Source organism: Papaver somniferum, chromosome 3 (assembly GCF_003573695.1).
Source record: "Papaver somniferum cultivar HN1 chromosome 3, ASM357369v1, whole genome shotgun sequence".
NCBI classification, from domain to species: Eukaryota; Viridiplantae; Streptophyta; class Magnoliopsida; order Ranunculales; family Papaveraceae; genus Papaver; species Papaver somniferum.
In genome coordinates, this window is record NC_039360.1 from 228,341,042 (window position 1) to 228,363,684 (window position 22,643).

At 41.4% G+C, this 22,643-nt stretch overlaps 2 protein-coding genes across 2 annotated transcripts; one reads left to right on the forward strand and one right to left on the reverse strand.

Moving 5' to 3' along the window:
* Window positions 1-1,244: 1,244 nt before the first annotated feature.
* On the forward strand, window positions 1,245-4,860 carry LOC113358859 (wall-associated receptor kinase 2-like). The gene is made up of 3 exons (XM_026602582.1): window positions 1,245-2,218; window positions 2,354-2,521; window positions 3,199-4,860. The coding sequence occupies exons 1-3, from the start codon at window positions 1,294-1,296 to the stop codon at window positions 4,488-4,490; spliced, it is 2,385 nt and encodes a 794-aa protein (XP_026458367.1). The 5' UTR covers window positions 1,245-1,293; the 3' UTR covers window positions 4,491-4,860.
* Window positions 4,861-21,039: 16,179 nt separating this feature from the next.
* On the reverse strand, window positions 21,040-21,789 carry LOC113360789. Its single transcript, XM_026604252.1, has one exon. The coding sequence runs from the start codon at window positions 21,787-21,789 to the stop codon at window positions 21,040-21,042; it is 750 nt and encodes a 249-aa protein (XP_026460037.1).
* Window positions 21,790-22,643: the final 854 nt, after the last annotated feature.

Sequence of the window (22,643 nt, forward strand, 5' to 3'; positions counted from 1 at the left end):
TTCTATTTACCATTTCTTGCAAAACAAAAATTCCAACAACTTCGTAGATGATCACTCTCGCCTTATCACTCTTCCCCTCACACAGATAGAGAGGGGTAATGAACTATATTGGAAATTATCAATGATTTCGTGGAAAACATCTTCCTCCTCGAAGGCCTTACAGAATAAGCTCTCACGTTGTACGGTGATGAAATCCTCGCTTCCTAGTGGTCGAAATAAGCCTTTTCTAATGTAGAAGCTATGATGAGGACACTAGACATAACTTTATTGGTCGGAATATTAAAAAATGGGTTACACTATTTTTACATCAAGTATTTAACCATTTGTTAGTAACGTCGTCAACAAAAAGGAAGGTGGACAACACTTCTATCAGAGTTTTAATCTCCTTACCCCGTTTTTATACCAAATACTTAACTGTATGTTAGTAACAACGTCTACTTCCGTCAAACCACGGAAAAGGAAAACTTAACCTATTGTGTTTATAATTTTGTGGAAGTCCAAACTCAATTTGGAAATCTGAATATATGATATATTATGACTCTTTTTTCCAAATTAATATCAAAGGAAAAAGAATAACATATATTTTATACATATTTTATGTTAAACTAAAAGGAAAAAAATACACAAAATTGGTTAAATAGACCAAAATCAATAATTCTTAGGTGAAAAAGACATGTAAAATTTGATACTGTTTAAATGGACAAGAATGTAAACAGTTTCATCCTACCCATTTCAAAATACTTTTTCATATTTTTAATTTACATCAGGATGCATTCATTTTCATCTTCGTTATTTATTAAGTTTAAGCCAGGATGAATCCAGTTTCATTCTTACTATTTTTTTGGTGTCCATTTCACCCATATTAATTTTTATTCGTCCATTAGAACCACGTATTAAAAATATTTAGACAATTGACCCAATTTCTGAAAAAATAAATAAATTTCATATCTTTTTTCCACCTAACATTCGCCCGCCACAAAAATGCATCGCCACGGGGTGGGATGAAACTCCGCACATCCCCAATAAAAAATGCATTGTCACAGGACAAGGCGAAGCCCCGCTCACACCAAATCAGAAATATGATTAAAATACATAAAAATGACCGGTGCCTAGCAGGGGGACAAACCTAGCGAAATGTTAAAGATATAAGTCTTGGCGAAGTCTTTGGCGGACCCGCTAGCATGTAACTAAGTATATTATAAATGGCAGTATCGTATCTGGTATCTATCACAATTGATAAACTCCTTCTCCCTCGAAAACAATTCATAAAGAGAAAATACTAGCTGCTCAATCATGGCTTTACATATTCTCCTTAATTTTCAGTGTCTACTCGTGTTACTGTGTCTGCAATTAGCATCTACTACAGAAACACCAATCACTGCTTCCAGAGTAATTACCAAGCCTGGCTGCCAAGATAAGTGTGGGAATGTTAGCATACCCTACCCATTCGGCATCGGAGATGGTTGTTTTATTAAGCGTAGGTTCGAACTGAAATGCAACGACAGTCTCCCTTATTCCACCAGATTTCCAGTGCAAGGCAGCAACATTAAGATCTCAAACATATCAATACCTGATGGAGAGATGACAGCCTTACTCCGCATAGCTAGAGATTGTTCAGATAAGAGCAAACAATTGGCCGACAATTTCAAAAAAAATAAAGATACGTCAGCCCATTTAGGAAGGTTTACCTTCTCTAATACCAAAAACAAGTTCATAGCTATTGGTTGCGACACCTTGGCATATTTAGGAACGGCAGGTTCTAACGCACCGGTTGGTACAGGATGTTTGACATACTGTAATGATGTAGGAGATACTACTAATGGGACTTGCAATGGTATTGGTTGTTGTGAGGCTTCTATTCCAGCTGGCCTTAAGACATATGCGGTGGAAATTAAAAGCATATCTACATCTCGTAGGAATTTGGATTTCAATCCATGTAGTTATGCTTTTTTAACGGAAAAAAATTCATTCAACTTTTCTTCGTCATACCTCGAAAATTTCCGAAATCATGGGAGGATGAGGGTTCCGGCAGTGATCGATTGGATTATAAGTACCAAAACATGCGAGGAAGCTCAAAGAAACCCAGCAAGGTATGCATGTGGACCTAACACTGACTGCGTGAAAGGAAATAATGAAGCCAAAGGTTATCGCTGTAGTTGTAAAACAGGCTACGAAGGGAACCCTTATCTCAACACGAGTACCGGTGGTCATTGCCAAGGTAATATTTACTGATTACAATTTTTCTTTCTTTTGATCGGCGATTACTATTACCACTGAGATTTAATTAGTTTTGAAATTTTATCTGAGCTCACCGTTATATATCGACTCTTCTCGATTTCCTTTTGTGGGATAGATATTGATGAATGCAGTGGGATAAATAACTGTACTAGTATGGGACTGGGAAGTAAATGCAAAAATAAGGAAGGGACCTACAAATGCTTTTGCGACAAGGGATACAAAGAAATCAGAAATCAATGCTCTCCTATTCAGAGTCGGAGAATATTTAACGAGATTGTTCTCGGTAAGTAATTTAGAAGATATGACATCTCAAAATCAGATTGCATTAATATTTGGAGGTGATGAAAAAAAGAAAAAGAAAAAAAAAAACAGAATTTTGATTTTTTTTCTTTTCTTTTGGTAGTGATTTTACCATCTCAATCAGTAAACCATTACTAACAAAAACTCCCGATAATATTCACCACTTGCTTACTCCTTCTCCTTTTTCAAAATCAAAGAAAAAAGAAAACAAAAATTTTGATTCTCAAAAAGTTAATTGAATGATTTATCTGTAGTTAGTTTAGTTAATCATCATAATTAGCATTAATTAAGTCAATGATACATTAGCAACTATTAAATTAAGTCAAGGATGCATTAGCAAGTATTAAAGATAGTTAGATTTGGGGTTATGTACTTTACTACTTCATGCCCCTATTTCTTCGTTTTGTCAGCCCAAAAACCCAGCCGATGCAGCCCCACTGATAGAGTTATTTTGGCGGGGTTGATTCTTTCACGACACACATACGCACGAATACTCTATTCATTTCTGCATCATTAAAAAACCCAGCCAGTTGATATGGTTGATTAGGTCCCCGACAAATATATATATCAAACTGTAAAAAGATAATCCAAAATAATTAAGCCTTAGAATTTTTCAAATATTTATTTTTAAAGTTCATTTAATTTTTTTATTGCATGCAGGGGCAAGCCTAAGCTTATCTCTTCTACTTGTGATTGGCTTCGGGTTGTATTGGGTACATAGGAAAAGAAAGCACATGAAAGTCAGGGAGGAATTCTTTAAGCAAAATGGTGGGCTGATTTTGAATCGGCTCCTTGATGAACGGGAAGAAGATATGGAGAACAGTAGAAAGGGAAGTAAAATGGGCAAAGGAGAAAAAAAGCACCGATCAATTGCTACAATATACACCGAGAAGGAGCTAAGCAAAGCAACTAACAACTATCATGACACTCAAATTCTTGGACGAGGAGGGTTTGGCACGGTTTATAAAGGAACTTTATCGAATGGAAACGTAGTTGCTATTAAGAAGACAAAAATAGTCAATATGGATCAAAATGAGCAATTCATAAACGAGATTGCTGTTCTATCACAAATCAATCACAAAAATGTGGTACAGCTCTTGGGTTGTTGTCTCGAGAGCGAGGTTCCTTTACTAGTTTATGAATATGTTGGTAATGGGACTCTTTACCAGCATTTACATGAACATCCTGACAACCAAGGGAGGCCTGCTTTTCTTTCATGGGAAAGTCGTTTAAGGATAGCCTCGGAAGTTGCAGGTTCATTAGCCTACTTGCACGCTGAAGCTTCCATACCCATAATCCACAGAGACATCAAGTCAAGTAATGTACTTCTAGATGATGATTACAGAGCAAAAGTTTCAGATTTCGGTGCTTCGAGGTTGAATCCTACTGATGAAGCTCAGTTAAGCACAATAGTTCAAGGTACAATTGGGTACTTAGATCCAGAATACATGCAATCAAGCCAATTAACAGAGAAAAGCGATGTTTATAGCTTCGGCGTTCTTCTGGTGGAATTGCTAACAGGAAAAGCAATATTTTCTCTCGACAGACCTGAAGAAGACAGAAATCTGGCAAATTACTTCCTTTCTTCTATGAAAACCAACAGGTTGTTTGCGATTCTTGATAGCAGTTTGGTACAAAATGATAATGAACGAGTCAGTAGTGTGCATGAGCACCAACAAATCCAACAAATGGCTGAACTTGCACAAAAATGCTTAAGAATGAAAGGAGAGAATCGACCTACAATGAAAGAAGTAGCAATGGTCTTACACGGATTGTTGATGATTTCTTCGAGTTACCCTGGCATCTTGGATGCCGAGGAAACGATGCGTACAACCAAAGAAGAACACATGCTCTTGTTGGAATCAGCTGAACTACTATCTTACACTGATAGTTCAACAACAATTGGTGATAGCAGCAAAAGGATAACAGCATTAGCAACTGAGGGACGTTAATCGATTTAGGGCTATACCTTGCATAATTCATAATATCATTTCTCTTTCCGTCTTCAGTACGTATTTGAAAAGCTACTTATAGGTCTAGACTACAAAGATTTAGGGCTTATAATTGAATGGTAAATTTGTGAGACTTCAAAAAGAACCGTTACAATTAGTTTTAAGTATAGTTAAAACAAGTTAAGGTTTATTTTGATTTTGAGCCATAATGAGATTTTAAGTTGAATTTTTAGTAAAAGTATCAAGACTTGTTTAGTTTCTTATTTTCACTTTAAGTTTTTTGGGTTATGATTAATAAATGTATATGTTATATTTAAGAGAAGCCAAAATAAATAGTAGGATGGGTGTGGTTCCTTTGCTTTGTGGTTAATACTCGTTTTAAATGTGAGTTGTCTATTCTAGTCTCTATAAAATTTTGTCTTATTAAGTATTATCTTAATTAATGTGGGTATACCCAATTTCGTCCGATAACAAATATTTCTTGTCCTTGCCTTGGTGTGGGCCAAAACCATAAGTATACAATTGTAATTAACATATGTAGGTGCCGGTATTATTGGTGTAGGACTTAGATTTGGCATTTTATTTTATGGGAGGACACGACACAAACTATTGGTCCCCTTAAAATTGATGCTGGCTGCTAGCAGTGGATTAAATCATTTGGCGAGGGCTAGGTTCAGATGAATCTTTATCCAGTCACAGTCACCGAAAATGCAAGATATACACACTCCACTCTTTTTACACCAAACTTACAGCGTTTGAATCAAGATTGCGAACAGGGGTACCAGATTAGGTGGGAGTGTACCAAAACTAAGGTAAGACAAAACATATTTTCATATAAGACAATACAGGTTTTGCCTTGGATTGGTACACCCTCACCTAATCTGGTACCCCATTAATATCCTTGGTAATACCAGTTTACCATTATCCCATGTAAGTATCCGTTACGCCCATATTTACTGTTCACACATCCAGTTTTAGCCATTTTCATTGTCGGAGCCCATTTTATTCAATTACCTACAAAAACATAATAAATCCAAAATTAGTGCAAAAAAAAAAGCACCAGCTATATATATTATGGTGATTAATGAAGAAATAAATATGTGTCTATCAGTCACAACTTACATTGGGAATCATGATATAACTGGTCCCAAGAGCAAAACCGGGTTTCTAATATTCACAGGTTTGAACTCGGAATTAGGGTTTGCTAAGATAAGAAACTTCTAAATGCTTACGTTATTTGAACATGTGCATAACTCTTATCATTAATAGTTCAAAAATATTCCTTAATGCTCAAGCTGATCCCAAACCAAAATATTGAAAATCATTTAATTATGATTTTCGATATAAATATATATTAATCAATGTGCTAAACTAATAATAGAAATTTTCTAAGAGAGATTATGGAAAATATTGTTTGACATTTATTGGAAATATGAAAACCGAAATTAGGCACTTCAATGCATATCTTGAGAATATTTTCAATTTTTGAATCTCCTTGTGGTCCAAGCATCAATGGTCTACAAATACTTGAGTTTGAGTTTCTTCCAAACAATCCTAAGAGCCAGACAAACTTCATTCGTGTTGTTTCTGGTGGATCCGCCTATCCGGAGAGTAAAGTAGCCTAATTGGGCGAAATCTCTTACCACCGCTCGTTTAAAGACTTCTGTGGGATCAAGAAGCTCTACGATTACCGTTGGTGGGAAACTAGATAATTGCACTGTTATTTTAGTTTTCGATTATTGATTTGATTGACTAACGTTTGTTGAAACTTTGATTGCACTTAGTTTTATTATTCTTGAGAGAATTCTCTTCTGACATAAGAGTTACTCAAACTTTATAAAAGCATTGACATGAACTTCACAACTGTTGTTATATCTAAAGACATCTTCTCATGATAATCCATTTTTAACAGACTTCATTCTGTGTGTGATTGTCACAAGAGGATTCAAGTTTGTGTTGTGCAGGTTTTAAGATTTGAAGACAAGAAGATCTTTTCTTATTAGTTTTCGTATCTTGTGAATATTGTACACAAATCTTGATTGGATTGGATCCGAATTAGATTATTCTTATCAAATCAGAAAGTCGTATTGATCGCCAACTATCATTTGGTGGTATTCTTTAATATCCAAATATAATAATAGTGAATCTGATTCTAATTAAGTTATTGATTCAGATTGATCTTACCCGACAAAGGAGTTTATTAGATTAAACATAAGAGACTTTGTCAACAACTCAAGACATCTTTTACCAAAGGTTATCGAAGTGGTTGCCAAACATTTTTATTCCTTTTGTGTTTGGAATACGATCAAAGCAACTTGAGATAATAGTTTATGTCTTAAGACTCACGTGCGTCACCAAAAGGTCGAAGACGCAGGGATACTGAGGAATCTAAGTAACTAGAGGTAGTTTACTTGGTCTCAACTATACGAAGTTGGATTTTTTTTCTTTGTATACTTTTGAGTGTATTCAAAACTAGATTAGGTCCCGGGTTTTTTCTTCATTTGCAGGTTCCTCGTTGTTTGAGGGTGAAAACGGTTTCTGCTGATTTCGGTAATTTCGGGGGTGTGGGTGAGAAACGAGTCTAAACCCTAAATAATGTACTGCAAGGGAGTACTTTAGATTCGAGAGATAAATCTGTACCAATCCGGACTAAACCAAGAAATGGCCGTTCCAGACTTGCTTCGGGCACAAAGAGCAGGATAAGGGTTGGTTTTGGGGAGGAAAGCGAAGAGAGTGTTGAGACCAGAATAGTTGATTCTGGAAGAGTAGTTGTTTTTGTGACTTGTATCAGAAAGTGGGAAGATAACAGATGGGAAAGCTAGCAAACGTTTTCTGAGTGTTGTATGCTCCTGACCCGAACTTGTTATTCGATGGAAATAAGTAATTCCTATTTATACAAGTTGAAGTAAAACGTACTCTGGTCTCAATAAGAAATGGAAAACGGGTGAGTAAATGGGAGGAGGTGGTAACCGGTACCACTTGGAATTGATGTCGCATAAAAGAAAGCGTTTCAACGTTACTCCCTGTATTTACTAACCCTCTCATCTTTATGACACTTTCTTATAACGAGCGTAGTGTACGCTGCACACTTTAAACCGCCAAACCAATACCCAATGAGCATCCCCCAGTTTGTGACATGTGTTGATGTCTCGAGTTTTTTCGTGGAAAACATTTAGCATGTTGTTGTTGTTTGGAAAGTTGAGCTTGGGAGACTTGCCGGCTCGGTGATGACCTTCAACGGTCGAGATTTTGCATCTTAAGAGGAAGGTAGCCGTTGATTATTGCAACCTTTCTTTCATGAAGGAAGACCGGCATGGACGTGCACGGTTTGGGCGTGGCCAAGCCTGACATATCTTAGGCGCGGCCGAAACTAGAGTTTTGGCGTTAGGCCAAAGGTTGCTGCGCGTTTTCTAGCGGCCTTGGACGGCTAAGATTTTCATCTTAGGTGGAAAGGCGGCCGTAGATCGTCGCGGCCCTTCATTTTGGCAGGGAGGAACGGTCGTGCACGGTTTGGGCGTGGCCAAGCCTAGCATAGTTTAGGCGCGGCCAAAACTAGAGTTTTGGCGTTGGGCCAAAGGTTGTCGCGCGTTTGCTGGCAGCCTTGGACGACTAAGATTTTCATCTTAGGTGGAAGGGAGGACGTTGATCGTCGCGGCCCTTCGTTTTGGAAGCCAGGAATGGTCGTGCACGGTTTGGATGTGGCCAAGCCTGACATAGTTTAGGCGCGGACAAAACTAGAGTTCTGGCGTTGGGCCAAAGGTTGCTGCGCGTTTGCTGGCGGCCTTGGAAGGCTAAGATTTGCATCTTAGGTGGAAGGGTGGCCCTTGATCGTCGCGAGCCTTCGTTTTGGCATCCATGAATGGTCGTGCACGGTTTGGGCGTGGCCGAGTCCTGGCATGATTTAGGCGTGGCCAAAATTAGGTTTTGGCGTTGGGCCAAAGGTTGCCACGCGTTTGCTGGCGGCCTTGGACGGCTAAGATTTGCATCTTAGGTGGAAGGGCGGTCGCTGATCGTCGCGACCCTTCGTTTTGGCAGCCAGGAATGGCCGTGCACGGTTTGGGCATGGCCGAGTCCTGACATGATTTAGGTGCGGCCAAAACTAGGGTTCTGGGCCAAACCATGCGTTGTTTGGTGACATTGGACGGCTAGGATTTGTATCTAGGATGGAAGGGTGGCCATTGATCGTCGCACGCCTTCATTTTGGTAGCCGCATAGGGAAGGCCGACATGGTGGGGCCAAGGCCAATGACGGGGATGGCTTGGCATAGTGGGGCCAAGGGTTTGGCACTGACGGCTTGGCATGGTGGAGTCAAGGAAAGGTGCGATTGTCTTGGCATGGTGGGGCCAAAGGTTTGGCATGCCATTGGCGCATGGTGCGGCTAGCATGGTTGGGGTCAAGGTAAGGTGCGGTTGGCTTGGCATGGCGGGTCCAAGGCAAATGGCGAGGACGGCTTGGCATAGTGGGGCCAAGGGTTTGGCACGGACGGCTTGGCATGGTGGGGCCAAGGTTTTGGCAAGCCATTGGCGCATGGTGCGGCTAGCATGGATGGGGCCAATACAAGGTGCGGTTGGCATGCCTTGGCGTGGAGATGTGACTGGTATGGTTTGTCATTGGCACAGTGATGCGTCTGGCATGATTAGCATGCCTTGGCGCGGAGATGTGGCTGGCATGTTTTCCATTGTCACAGTCGTGCGGGTGGCATGGTTGGCATGCCTTGGCGCGGAGATGTGGCTGGCATGGTTTCTCATTGGTACAGTGGTGCGGCTGGCATGGTTGGCATGCCTTGACATGGAGATTTGGCTGGCATGGTTTGCCATTGGCACAATTTGCCAATGGCAACAGTTGTGCGGCTGGCATGGTTGGCATGCCTTGGCGCGGAGATGTGGCTAGAATGGTTTGCCGTTGGCACAGTGGTGCGGCTGGCATGGTTGGCACGCCTTGGCGTGGTAGCATGAGAATTAGGGTTTGGCATAGTTGATGTCGGTAAATGTTAAGGGTTCTTCCCTGGAATATGACACATAAAAAAAGGTACCCTGGTAATTCTTACGTAGACATGATGATCGATTCAATAAATGTGCTAATGGTCATAGTGACGTCATGTCAGATGCACGGTTTTATGCTTTTAACCCTAAGATAAAAACCACCATCAACATTAAGTCCCCTGCTTATCTCGGAACGGGAACATCGTTGTGAGGTAAGCATAAGATAATGACAGTCTAGGACAAAAATCGAAACAACAAGTCGTGAAAAGATGGTCAGGAAGGTCCGAATAACCTTTTTCGAGAGGCAAAGAGAGTTTGTGCTTCCCGTGTTGGCGGCCTTGCGTAAATTGTATTGGTGGTGAAGACCGTGGAGTGGTGAGATGAATATCGTCGGCTTAGTCTGGTCATGCGTCATCTTAGTAGGGTTAGGGAATACTGAGACGCTGTCTTGGCGAGTTTTTGGCGTTTCTCGGCTTGGAATGAGAGCCGTAGGTGTTGTGCGTCTTGGAATGGAGCCGTTAATATATACTTGGCGTTGGCTTGGGCTTGGGCGACAGCTCAATGAGGCAATGCATGGCGCGGCACGATGGGGCATGGCATGGCGCGGTTTTGGCGAGGCAAGGCATGACGCGGACGGCTTGGCACGGTGGTGGTTTGTCTTCGCTGGGCCCGATTGCCTCTTTTCCTTACTTGACTCAAATAGGAAGTCCTTTCTTTATTCAAACTCCAAAGTATCACGCCTATAAAAGGGGGATGGCCTCTCCCTTTCACACCTTTGTTCTTTCGTTCTGGCCGCGTGGTAGTAATAAAGTGAGCAAGCGTATCCCAAGTATGTCTTCAAGCGTTTCCACTTCAATGTATTTTTCTTTTTTTCTTGTGTTGGTGCAAACCCTAGCCGTAGGCGTGCCTTTCATGAACTTGTAGAAATATTGTTCTTCTGTGTTGGTATGAATCCTAGCCGCAGATATACCTTCCATGAATTTGTAGTAATATTTTGGCGTGAATATCGTAGTAATGTTGGCCACCTCAATTATTGTGCAAAGTAGGTAAACACGAGTAGGTGGCTGCCACCCGTTTCCTTCCCTACGAAAACCTAGTTCTTAGGATTTCCCCATTTTCCTTGGTTTGGCCGTGTGCATGGTTTCCGTGGTGGGGTGCGCTTTCTTGGCCGTGTGCGTACTTCTTGTTGTAGGGTACGGCTTTGGCGTGAGGCGTGTTTTCCGCGGCGACACAGGGTCTGCCAGTCCCTATTTCTTTTCCTATGCGCGTCATGACTTTGCGGCAAATTGGCTTGTGTCCAGAATGGATCCTCTGTGGTTGATAAAATAGCTTCTATGTACTTTCGTAGTAACTTCTCTTCGTTTTGTTTTTTCAGTATAGTCCCTTTGATAGCGAAAGCGGCGTAAGAAAATTTTGTTAGGATGTCACTTGAGGGAAGTACTACCGTACCAAAGGACGTTAGCAATTCTAAGCCAAACGTGGCTGATGAATTTTTCATCATATTTTCTGCCAGGAGAAATCATCCTAAGCATGTGTCGATTCTTCTGGCCGGTCCGAGAGTGAGGGAGGAGATCGGTCGGTTCCACCAGGGAACGTAATACGCTTTTGTCTTCAAAGGAAAGAGTATTCCGCCTCTCTTGTTGACTTCAAAATATCCGTTAGTCCATTGCGTTCCTTTGATAAATGGATGCAATTCATGATAAGTCAAGACTGCGCAAGAGCTAGCTTGACCAAGGCGCAAATCATTGATGATGTCGCGGCTTCTGCATCGCTTCAAATTAGGAAATATATCCCGGGTTTAGTCGCTTTTATCTCCAGATGGTGTCCATATACTCACACGGCCATATGCAGGTGGGGCGAAATGACTATCTCCTTAGAAAGTGCGGTCGTTCTGCTGAATCGTCCCATAACAGGAAACCTCAACATCAAGTTGTCAGATGATGAAGAAGAAATGCGTGCCTCCCTGGTTGCAAAATCGAAAGGGTTCCTTCGGAAAGAGAACGACACAAAGTGTTTCTACATCTGGTGAGTGACTCAATGGTTTCCTGATGAGTTGGCACCAGATCAAAACAATAGTATGCTTCACGTCGCGGCATTCTTGGCTCTTTGGTTATCTAGAGATATTTTCGATGATGGCTCTGGTAAGAAGGAGATAAGGCCAGAACTTAACAAATTTGCTATAAGATTAGCGAAAGGAGTCGTTCTCCCTATTGGAGGCCTGTTTCTCGGTTCTCTGTACACACGGATCATCTGGTTACGGACATGCGCGCTTCAAATGGTTACATGAAAGTGGATTCGTATGTTCATGCCGCTTTCCTGCAGGCATGGCTATGGGAGCATTTCGAGAGATACACTCCTAAACCGTTGGCTTTACTTCCCGAGTCTTGTGGTGGTTCGAGGATACTTCGCTGGTAGAATAGGCGCCCAAGAGCTGGTTCAAACATGGTTGATTTCCTTGACAATTCATACGCGTTCAACTTTCGTCTGTGGTCCACGGTGTGTACATCCATAGTTCAGATCAACACTTTTTCTTCCGCTCCAAACATGTCTTTTCTCTTTGACGAAAGGAATATGGGTGTCGGAGAGGTTATATTCATGCGAAGTTGTACGTCTGGTTATATACCGTGTTTCTTTCGAGGCTCGTGTCAGGCAGTCTCTTACAATATTACCGGGCAGCTCGGTATACGGGTTTCGACCAAGGGGTCCCTCTTGTTCGTCAGCCGGTAGCTCCAGAGGACTCGTCACCAGCCGTTCTCGATGCTAGTGTTCTCACGCCGGATAAAAGTATCCCTTTCTTGTTTTCGGAAAGAAATCCTTCGACTACCTCCAAGTATAACACATTCTGGCAGAGTGAGTTCCTTGTCATCCAGAAATTTGTGAAAGCTGTAGTGGAGAATACCCGTGGTAAGCCTTCCGCTGCGATTTTAGTGAAGCATCCGCTGCTGAGGGATCCTTCTTCAACCAAAACAAAATCCGTCAGCCCGGACGCGGATAATCCCCAAGCGAAGGTATAAAAGCTGTGCAGATGGTTTCCATTCGGATTCGACAGCTCTTCCGACTTTCAGTTCTTCTAATATGCGAGTATGTACGATTTTCTCTTTGATTTCAGTTGGATTGCGTATATCCTCGTCTCTTTTCTAAGCGTCTGTCTTTGTGCCTTGCCCAGGGTCTCAGCAGCGTGAAACCTTTACCAAACTTACAAGTAGTCAGAAAACGATGTTTCTTGAGACGGGGAGTGGCAATGCTGAACCTGTCTGTGGTGAAGGGGAACCCGAGAAGGAAGAAAGTTCGGAGTCTAGTGACGACGAGAATAGTTCTTCCAAAAGTAGTGCTGAATCTTCTTCTGGTCAGTCTGAAAGTGAATCAGTGAGTCTTCTACATGTTTTTCATTCTTCTTTCTTTCTCTCTTCTTTTTGGAAGGTATCTAATCTGTGATATCATAGGGGGAATTCGTTTCTGAAGATGAATCTGAGACGAAGACTGGTGGAGGTACAACTTTGTCACCAATCGTGGCCTCCGCACCTGATGACCTTGAAATAAAGGTCGATCAAGATGAAAGTGTTGTTGCGACTCAGAAAATGGTGATCACTCCCGTGAATGCTGGCGCAATTGTCGTTAGGAATCCCTTGTCGGTCGCTGATGCGGGCGCCACCTTAAATCCTCCATACCTGGTTCTTCATCTAGATCATGTGTTGATCGGGGGATTTAGCGTTCCATCCAAGCATGTGGCACTATACACTAAGATATGGGAAAGCTACAGACATATCGCCACGACCAAGAGAATTACTATTCGATTTGAGTTGGTTAAGCGTGTGAAGGAAGCTTTGTCTTCAATTGACGACATGTGTAAAGTGACTGGCTGTACTATTTCTGAGGATGTAATCTCAAGCTGGAGGTTCCATCGTGACATGTGCGTAGACTTTGAATTCAATGCTACTTGGTTCGTCGAAGCCTTCTCTGAGGTTGAAAAGTTGCTGGCCGAAACAGTCGAAGGTCCTTCTGCGGATACGGTCAAACAACAGGAAATGGAAATCGAAAAGTTGTCCTGGAAGCTGAAGTTGAAACGGGCGGCTCTCCAAAGCACGAAGGAGGATTTCTCTAAGAAGAGCAAGCCGTTTTTGAAAAAAATTCCTTGAATGCATTTCTGTCTTCCGAACTTCTTATTTTAGGTTGTTTTTTTTTTGAAAGGCAAATGAAACGCCTAGTTTATGGTTTTGATTTTTTAGATTTTTGGGTTGATAGACAAGTATTACCCCTGAGGGTTTTGGATTATTATTTGGAATGAACTGTTTTAGAATAATGATGTTTTTGGTTATGAATATAAGTGGCATGAGTACCCCAGGGAAGTCATGGAATTGTGAATGTTGTGCGATAGTAGAAAGCATGAAACACGGGAAAAATATGCCTATCGGTTTTTTATCTCCCCTCTGAAGATTTGAAGTAGTAGACCATGTATTTTGTCTAGCAATACTTACTCAGTTTTTCGGATCTCCTAATGAAAAGGAATCTCCCGGGTGTAAGACCGAGTTTTGCGGGAAGCACCGCCGTGACTGTGGAAAGTCCCCATTCATCCCTTGTCGTGCCATGACTGGTAATCAGGCCGTCTGATAACTAAGCCGTCGATCCCTGGGAGGATCGTTCGCTTCTAACCCCTCGGAAGTCCCCAGTCGTACCTTGCTGTGTCACGACTGGTAATCGGGCCGTCTGGTAGATGAGTCGTTGATCCCTGAGCGGATCGTTCGCTTCTAACCCCTCATAAGTCCCCAGTCGTCCCTTGTTGTGTCACGACTGGAAATCGGGCCGTCTGGTAGCTGAGTCGTTGATCCCTGAGTAGATCATTTAATTTTATCGTTCTGATGTCTGGGCCGAAATATGAGATCGAGGATTGAAAATTGACATTGTAACCGAAAGATCAATCTCCCACTGTGGTCGCCAATTGTTTGAGGGTGAAAACGGTTTCTGCTGATTTCGGGTGTGTGGGTGAGAAACGAGTCTAAACCTTAAACAATGTACTGCAAGGGAGTACTTTAGATTCGAGAGATCAATATGTACAAATCCGGCCTAAACCAAGAAATGGTCGGTCCATACTTGCTTCGGTCACAAAGAGGAGGAGAAGGGTTGGTTTTGGGGAGGGAAGCGAAGAGAGTGTTGAGACAAGAATAGTTGATTCTGGACAAATCCGGTCACAAAGAGTAGTTGTTTTTGTGACTTGTATCATAAAGTGGGAAGCTAACAGATGGGAAAGCTAGCAAACATTTTCTAAGTGTTGTATGCTCCTGACCCGAACTTGTTGTTCGGTGGAAATAGGTAATGCCTATTTATACAATGCGAAGTGAAACATACTCTGGTCTCATTAAGAAATGCAAAAAGGGTGAGTAAATGAGAGGAGGTGGTAACCGATAACGCTTGGAATTGATGTCCCATAAAAGAAAGCGTTTCACCATTACTCCCTGTATTTACTAACCGTCTTATCCTTATGACACTTTGTTATAACGAGCATAGTGTACGCTGCACGCGGTAAATCGCCAAACTAATACCCAATGAGCATCCCCCAGTTTGTGACATGCGTTGATGTCTCGAGTGTTTTCGTGGAAAACATGTAGCATGTTGTTTTTTTCTGGAAAGTTGATCTTGGGAGACTTGCCGGCTCGGTGGTGACCTTCAACGGTCGAGATTTTGCATCTTAAGAGGAAGGTAGCCGTTGATTATTAGAACCTTTCGTTTTTCCAGCCAGCATCATGAAGGAAGGCCGGCATGGCCGTGCACAGTTTGGGCATGGCCAAGCCTGGTATAGCTTAGGCGCAGCCAAAACTAGAGTTTTGGCGCTGGGCCAAAGGTTGCCGAGCATTTGCTTGCGGCCTTGGACGGCTAAGATTTCATCTTAGGTTGAAGGGCGGCCGTCGATCGTCGCGGCCCTTCGTTTTGGCAGCCAGGAATGGTCGTGCACGGTTTGTGCGTGGCCAAGCCTGTCATAGTTTTGGCGCGGCCAAAACTAGAGTTTTGGCGTTGGGCCAAAGGTTGCCGCACGTTTGCTGGCGGCGTTGGACGGCTAAGATTTGCATCTTAGGTGGAAGGGCGGCCGTTGATTGTCGCGACCCTTCGTTTTGGCAGCCAGGAATGGTCGTGCACGGTTTGGGTGTGGCCAAGCCTGGCATAGTTTAGGCGCGGCCAAAACTAGAGTTCTGGCATTGGGCCAAAGGTTGTCGCGCCTTTGCTGGCGGCATCTTAGGTGAAAGGGCGGCCGTTGATCGTCGCGGCCCTTCATTTTGGCATCCAGGAATGGTCGTGCACGGTCTGGGCATGGCCGAGTCCTGACATGATTTAGGCACGGCCAAAATTAGGTTTTGGCGTTGGGCCAAAAGTTGCCGCGAGTTTGCTGGCGGCCTCAGACGGCTAAAATTTGCATCTTAGGTTGAAGGGATGTCGTTGATCGTCGCGGCCCTTCGTTTTGGCATCCAGGAATGGCCGTGCACGGTTTGGGCGTGGCCGAGTCCTGACATGATTTAGGCGCAGCCAAAATTAGGTTTTGGGCCAAAGGTTACCATGCGTTGTTTGGTGACCTTGGAAGGCTAGGATTTGTATCTAGTATGGAAGGGTAGCCGTTGATCGTCGCACACCTTCGTTTTGGTAGCCGCATAGGGAAGGCCGGCATGGTGGGGCCAAGGCCAATGGCGCGGATGGCTTGGCATAATGGGGCCAAGGGTTTGGCACGGACGACTTGGCATGGTGGGGCCAAGGCAAGGTGCAGTTTGCTTGGCATGGTGGGGCCAAGGGTTTGGCATGCCATTGGCGCATGGTGCGGCTAGCATGGTTGGGGCCAAGGTAAGGTGCGGTTGGCTTGGCATGGTGGGTCCAAGGAAAATGGCGCGAACAACTTGGCATAGTGGGGCCAAGGGTTTGGCACAGACGGCTTGGCATGCTGGGGCCAAGGGTTTGGAATGCCATTGGCGCATGGTGCGGATAACATGGTTGGGGCCAAGGAAAGGTGCGGTTGGCATGGTTGGCATGCCTTGATGCGGAGATGCGTCTGGGATGGTTTGTCATTGGCACAGTGGTTCGGCTAGCATGGTTGGCATGCCTTGGCGTGAAGATGTGGCTGTCATGGTTTTCCATTGGCACAGTGGTGTGGCTGGCATGGTTGGCATGCCTTGGCGCGGAGATATGGCTAGCATGGTTTGCCATTGGCACAGTGGTGCGGCTGGCATGATTGGAATGCCTTGGCGCGGAGATGTGGCTGGTATGGTTTGCCATTGGCACAGTGGTGCGTCTGGCATGGTTGGCATGCCTTGGCGCGGTAGCATGAGAATTAGGGTTTGGCATGGTTGATGTCGGTCAATGTTAAGGGTTCTGTCGTGGAACATGACACATAAAAAAAAAGGTACCTTGGTGATTCTTACGTAGGCATGTTGATCGATTCAATAAATGTGCTAATGGTCATAGTGACGTCATGTCATATGTGCGGTTTTACGATTTTAACCCTAAGCTAAAAACCACCATCAACACTCGTTAAAAAATCTTGTTGTGTCATTTATTTCACTTCCACGTTATAATTATCTTATTATAATAAATTAAATTACACTTGTACGTCAATCCTAATCACTTGACTTTGATCTTATAGACAACAGGTCTTGTACCATAACTATTGTCAAGTGAATATCAAGTTTTCGTATTGTTTCGACTATTTTCCATAGAGGATCACACTTGGTATCGAACTTACAGGTTGATATTTAAAGATTGTGGTTATTTGGGTACCCTCGTCTTTTCATACATTTTTTATGCAGAATACTCACCTATGGATCCAATAAATTCTACTCTCAATTCACCATCCAATAATCCATGAAATCATACCGAAGGTACTAATACTCCCCTATTAGCATATGCCCCATCTCCTATGGATGGAACATCGTTATCCTCTTCTTCTAGTACATCTACTAGTCCGAGTCCTAGTATGATATCTCCAGCCCCCTATAATTCTGATGTTGACCTTTCAAATTATAATTCTCTTATAATAGTACTAGTTGATAACGATCCGTATTTACGACGGTCAACTCGAGAACGTCATCGTCCTTTACACTGAAAGGATTTTATTTGCTTAGCACAACAATGCACTTTCACTTCTCGATATCCTCTCACTAACTATTTATCATATTCTCAATTTAATTCAAAACATCAGGCTTTTTTATCCGCAGTCTTTACGTCTGAGACTCTAATGAGACACATAACATTACAAAAGCCATGAAAATCCAATTTGGCGCGATGCTATAGTAAAAGAACATGCCTCTCTACAGGCAAATAAAACTTTCACTATCACTATTCTTCCTCCGGGAAAATTGTTGGTTGGATGAAAATGGGTGTCTAAGATGAAATATCAACCTGATGGAACGGTTGAACGTTATAAAGCACGCCTTTTTGCTAAAGGTTGCACGCAACAAGAAGGCATTGATTATAATGACACCTTTGGTCTCGTTGCAAAGTTGGTCACTGTTTCCGTCTTGTTATCAATTGTTTCCATTAATAATTGGCCTCTCCATCAACGTAAATAATGTTTTTTTACAGGAAAAACTCCCTGAAGATATCTACATGAATCTTCTTCCAGGATTTCAGAAAAGGGGAGATAATCGTGTTTACAAATTAAACAAGTCCTTATATGGGCTCAAGCAAGCTTCTCGGAAATGGTTTGCTAAGTTCTCTACATCCTTACTTAATTCGGGTTTTGTTCAATCTTATGGTGACTATTCTCGGTTCACTTTTCATTCAGGAAAATTATTAATTTACGTCTTAGTTTATGTCAATGACATTATTATTACTGGTAATAGTGACGCATTTATACAATCTCTAAATCATAAACTTGGATCTTAATTTTAACTTAAGAATTTTGGTCCTTTAAAGTATTTCCTCAGTATAGAGGTATCTCGTTCTCCTAAAGGTATTTTCCTTTGTCAACGAAAATATATTTTTGACATTGTTTATGATACTGGCCTTTTAGGCGTTAATATTTCTCTGTCCCCAATGGAAAAACACCTTAAACTTTTACCCACTACATGGGATCCTCTATCTGATCCTTGACTACTTTATCCAAGTGACTCATCCTGACATCAGATATTCTATTAATTACTTAAGTCAATTTATGCAGCATCCTTGTTCTGGTCACTTGGATGCTGCACATTGTATTGTTCGTTACCTTAAAAGTACTATCAATAATGGTATTTTTATTTCTGCCACTAGCTCTTTGTACCTTGAAGGCTATACCAACTCTGACTGGGAAGGATGTTCAACCACTCGTCGGTCAACGACCGGATAAATTACAATGTTAGGTGATAGTTCTATCTCTTGGAAATCTAAGAGAAAACCAGCGGTATCACTCTCTTCCGCCGAAGTAGAATATCGATCTCTCACCAAGCTTACATCTAAACTACAATGGTTGCATTATCTTTTTACTGACCTTTGCACCACCATTCTGAAGCATATTCATGTTTACTGCGACAATCAAGATGCTATTCATATCTCTAAAAATCCAGTCTTTCATGAACGAACAAAACATATGGAAATTGATTGTTATTTTGCTCGCAAAAAACTTCTGGATGGTCTCATCAGACCCACTTATATTTCATCCGCAGCTCAGCTTGCTGACCTTTTTACAAAACCTCTAGGGTTAATCAATTAGAGAGACTAACAACAAGTTGGGAGTCCTACATGAATTTTGTCATGCATTTAGAATGCAGGTTATATGGAGTCAACTGTAGTCACAAAATAGCATGTTCAATAACACGAGAAGGTCCACAGAAGACTAATTCCTCAACTGAGATAACAACAATAGACGAGTCCAATGCAGAATCTCAAGTAGTTACAATATTGTAGAAGTAATCTAATTGTAGTTACGATATTACGATATTGTAGCACTAATCGATGTAGCTAGTATGGATCCAGGAGTATTCTTGCAAAATCATATTTTTTTCTTTGGCTTCTTTCTCATGATAGGATAATGACGGCAGATAGGCTATTAAGAAGGGGTATGGATGATTCTAGTTTATGTTTTTTTTTTTTTGTGAGGAAGACGACGAAACTAGTTCCCATTTATTCTATGAATGTTGGAGAACCCGGAGAATTTGGGATTACTTTGTTGAATGATGTCGTTTTGATTGGACTTATAATTCAAATGTGACCTCAAATGTGAAGTCTTGGAAGTTTAAATGGGCTGAAGAAATACTTAGTCGAATTTGGAATAACATTCCGATTACAATATGGTGGTGCATATGGAGAGAGCGAAATGCAAGTCTTTGAAAATAAAAAGAAAAATTTGGTAAGACTCATTAGAAATTTAAACTACGAGCGTTGTTTTGGGCCGAGTCAAACACAAAGATGTTATGTCTAACGGAGAATATGCTAGTTGAATTAGGGGACTCTTTATTCCGGCCTTTGTAATCTTGTTTGTTTGATGTTTTGGCTTTGTCGAAGTGTCCTTCGCTTTCTCGTTCCCGCTTGTATTCATTGGGTTGAAGTACTCCTCTTAAGTATCTCTTTTTTCGATGAATTTTCTCTTTGACCTATCAAAAAAAGAAACAAAAAAAATCTAATTGTATTCCTTGTATATAGATAGACTATTAGGATTTGGATTGACAATGTATGTTACATATTTTCTGTATCTGGACACATATAAATACTGAATGAAATCAGTAAAGTCTACATTGCTGTGAAACTTATTCATATCCGAATCATAAATCTAAGATGTATATATGTTGAACCAGCTAAGTCATAAACTTTTACATTGCACAAAATGCATATATATGACGTTTGATTCAAAGGATGTAAGTTTAGTGTAAAAAAGTGGAGTACATTTTGCATTTACGGCGACTCTGTGAGTGGATAAACATCATCTAGCCGTGGACCTCGCCACATGATTTGATGTGCTTTGCTAGCAGTCAGCATAAATATTAAGGGGACCAATAATTCGTGTCGTGTCTTCCCATAAAATAGAACCACAATATTTGTGTCCTACACCAATAATACTGGCACCTACCCGCCTACTGATTTTGAGTACATTTGTCATATACTTACGGTCTTGGCCAACCTGTTTTAAATCAACCATTTTCCACTGAATTTTGTGTCTTCGTATAACAGACTAGATAAACAAGACAAAGCTGAACGGGGTGCTGGATATTTTCTTCACATGATTTTGAAAATAAACTTGAGAAGAAGTACAACGATTCTATATTAGACCGAATTTCCAACACGGGTTCCCAAATTCTGCAAGGTTACTAGTACTACCAATCCAAAACCAAACCCTTCAACCTTATGGAGTTTGATAATCTCTTGTGATGTCTGGTAAACCTTTGTACATATGAAGAGGCTGGCTAGGCTGGACCTATAGATTTGAATATGTATGTCTAACTAGTTGGCAAGCCTTGATTAATGTGGATCGGTTATGTTTCATATTTTTTTTTGATCGGTCAAAGAGAAAGTTCATTGAAAAAGAGGTACTTAAGAGGGGTACCTCAATCCAATAAATACAAGCGAGATAAAAAAAAGGCAAGAACATTCCAGCAAACCCAAAACAACAAAAAACAAGTTTACAAATGCCGGAATAAAGAGTCCCATAATGCGATCACCATATTTGCCATTAGACCCAACATTTTTGTGTTCGATTCGGCCCAAAAGAAGGCTTGAAGTTTAACATTTCTAATAAGGGTTACCAAAGTTTTCTTTTTGTTATCAAAGACTCTTGCATTTCTCTCTCTCCATATACACCACCATATTGCAACCGGAATGTTATTCCAAATTTGACTAAGTCTTTCGTCACACCAATTAAACTTCCAAGACTTCACATTGATAGTCACATTTGAATTGTAAGTCCATTCAAAACGACATCCTTCGACAAAGTAATCCCAAATTCTCCGAGTTCTCCAACATTCATAGAACAAATGCGAGCTAGTTTCATCGTCTTCATCACAAAAACAACATAAACTAGAAACATTCATACCTCTTCTTAATAGATTATCCGCCGTCATTATCCGATCATGTGAAAGAAGCCAAAGAAAAAAGTTGATTTTGTAAGGATACTCTCGGCTCCATACAACATCAATTGGAAAATTTGGCTCACCTTCATCTTCATCGCTCCTAATACCATCCTTAACCGTGTATTTACCATGAACATTTCCGACCCAAACTCGGCTATCCAAAACACCTTCTTGAATTGAGTTTGAAGAAAGAAGGTTTGATATAGTTGTTACTTCAATAGAAATGGGTTGAGAGTATCTTTGCCTAGGCATGAACCCCCACCTTAAACAATCTCCCCCAACTTCATACATACTAGCCACCATAACTCCTTTGTCCTTGAAGCTTCATATACCAATGGAAACATATCACATAATCTTCCTTCACCTATCCAAGAGTCTTCCCAAGATCGTGTTTCCTTGCCCGCTCCAATCTTGAATTTAATACTTTATTGAAATCGTCAAGCTCTTTATAGATATTAAACCACAAACTACCACCTTTTGGTCCTTTGGGTTGGAGAGTTTCACAACCGGTAAACGTTTCACCAAATTTTTCAACTATGATCTTCCTCCACAAAGCATCTTTCTCTACTCCAAAGCGCCACCACCATTTTTTTAGCAAAGCCAAGTTCACTTGTTTAGTTCTTCTTATACTAAGACCACCTTTTTCTTTTGGTTTTGAAGTCAATTTCCAACCAATATTGCGAATTCTTTTCCTATTTTCATCATCCCATAAGAAATTTCTCACAACTTTATCAATTTTCTTAGTTATGGAGCAAGGAGCAAGAAAAATCGAGAGATAATAAATGGGGAGACTAGCTAAAACGCTTTTGATGAGAGTTAACTTACCTCCTCTTGCTATTGTTTTTCCGTTCCAAGAAGTAACTCTTTTACCACAAATTTCAAGTGTTTTTTTTTTCCATTTTTGAGTGCCTCCAACCTTGTGGCCCAAAGGGAGTCCAAGGTATAAACTAGGAAAACTCGCAAACTTGCACCCTAGCATGTTAGCATAATTTTCAACTTCCTATTCAACCGCGACTCCAAATAAGCTACTTTTAGAGAAATTTATCTTCAAAGGAGTAGGTAACGAAGGGCATCAACTTGTTCTCTCTTAGCATCAAGAAATATGATAGTATCATCGGAAAATTGCAAGTGATTAATTTTTGTTCCACCCTCCTTGA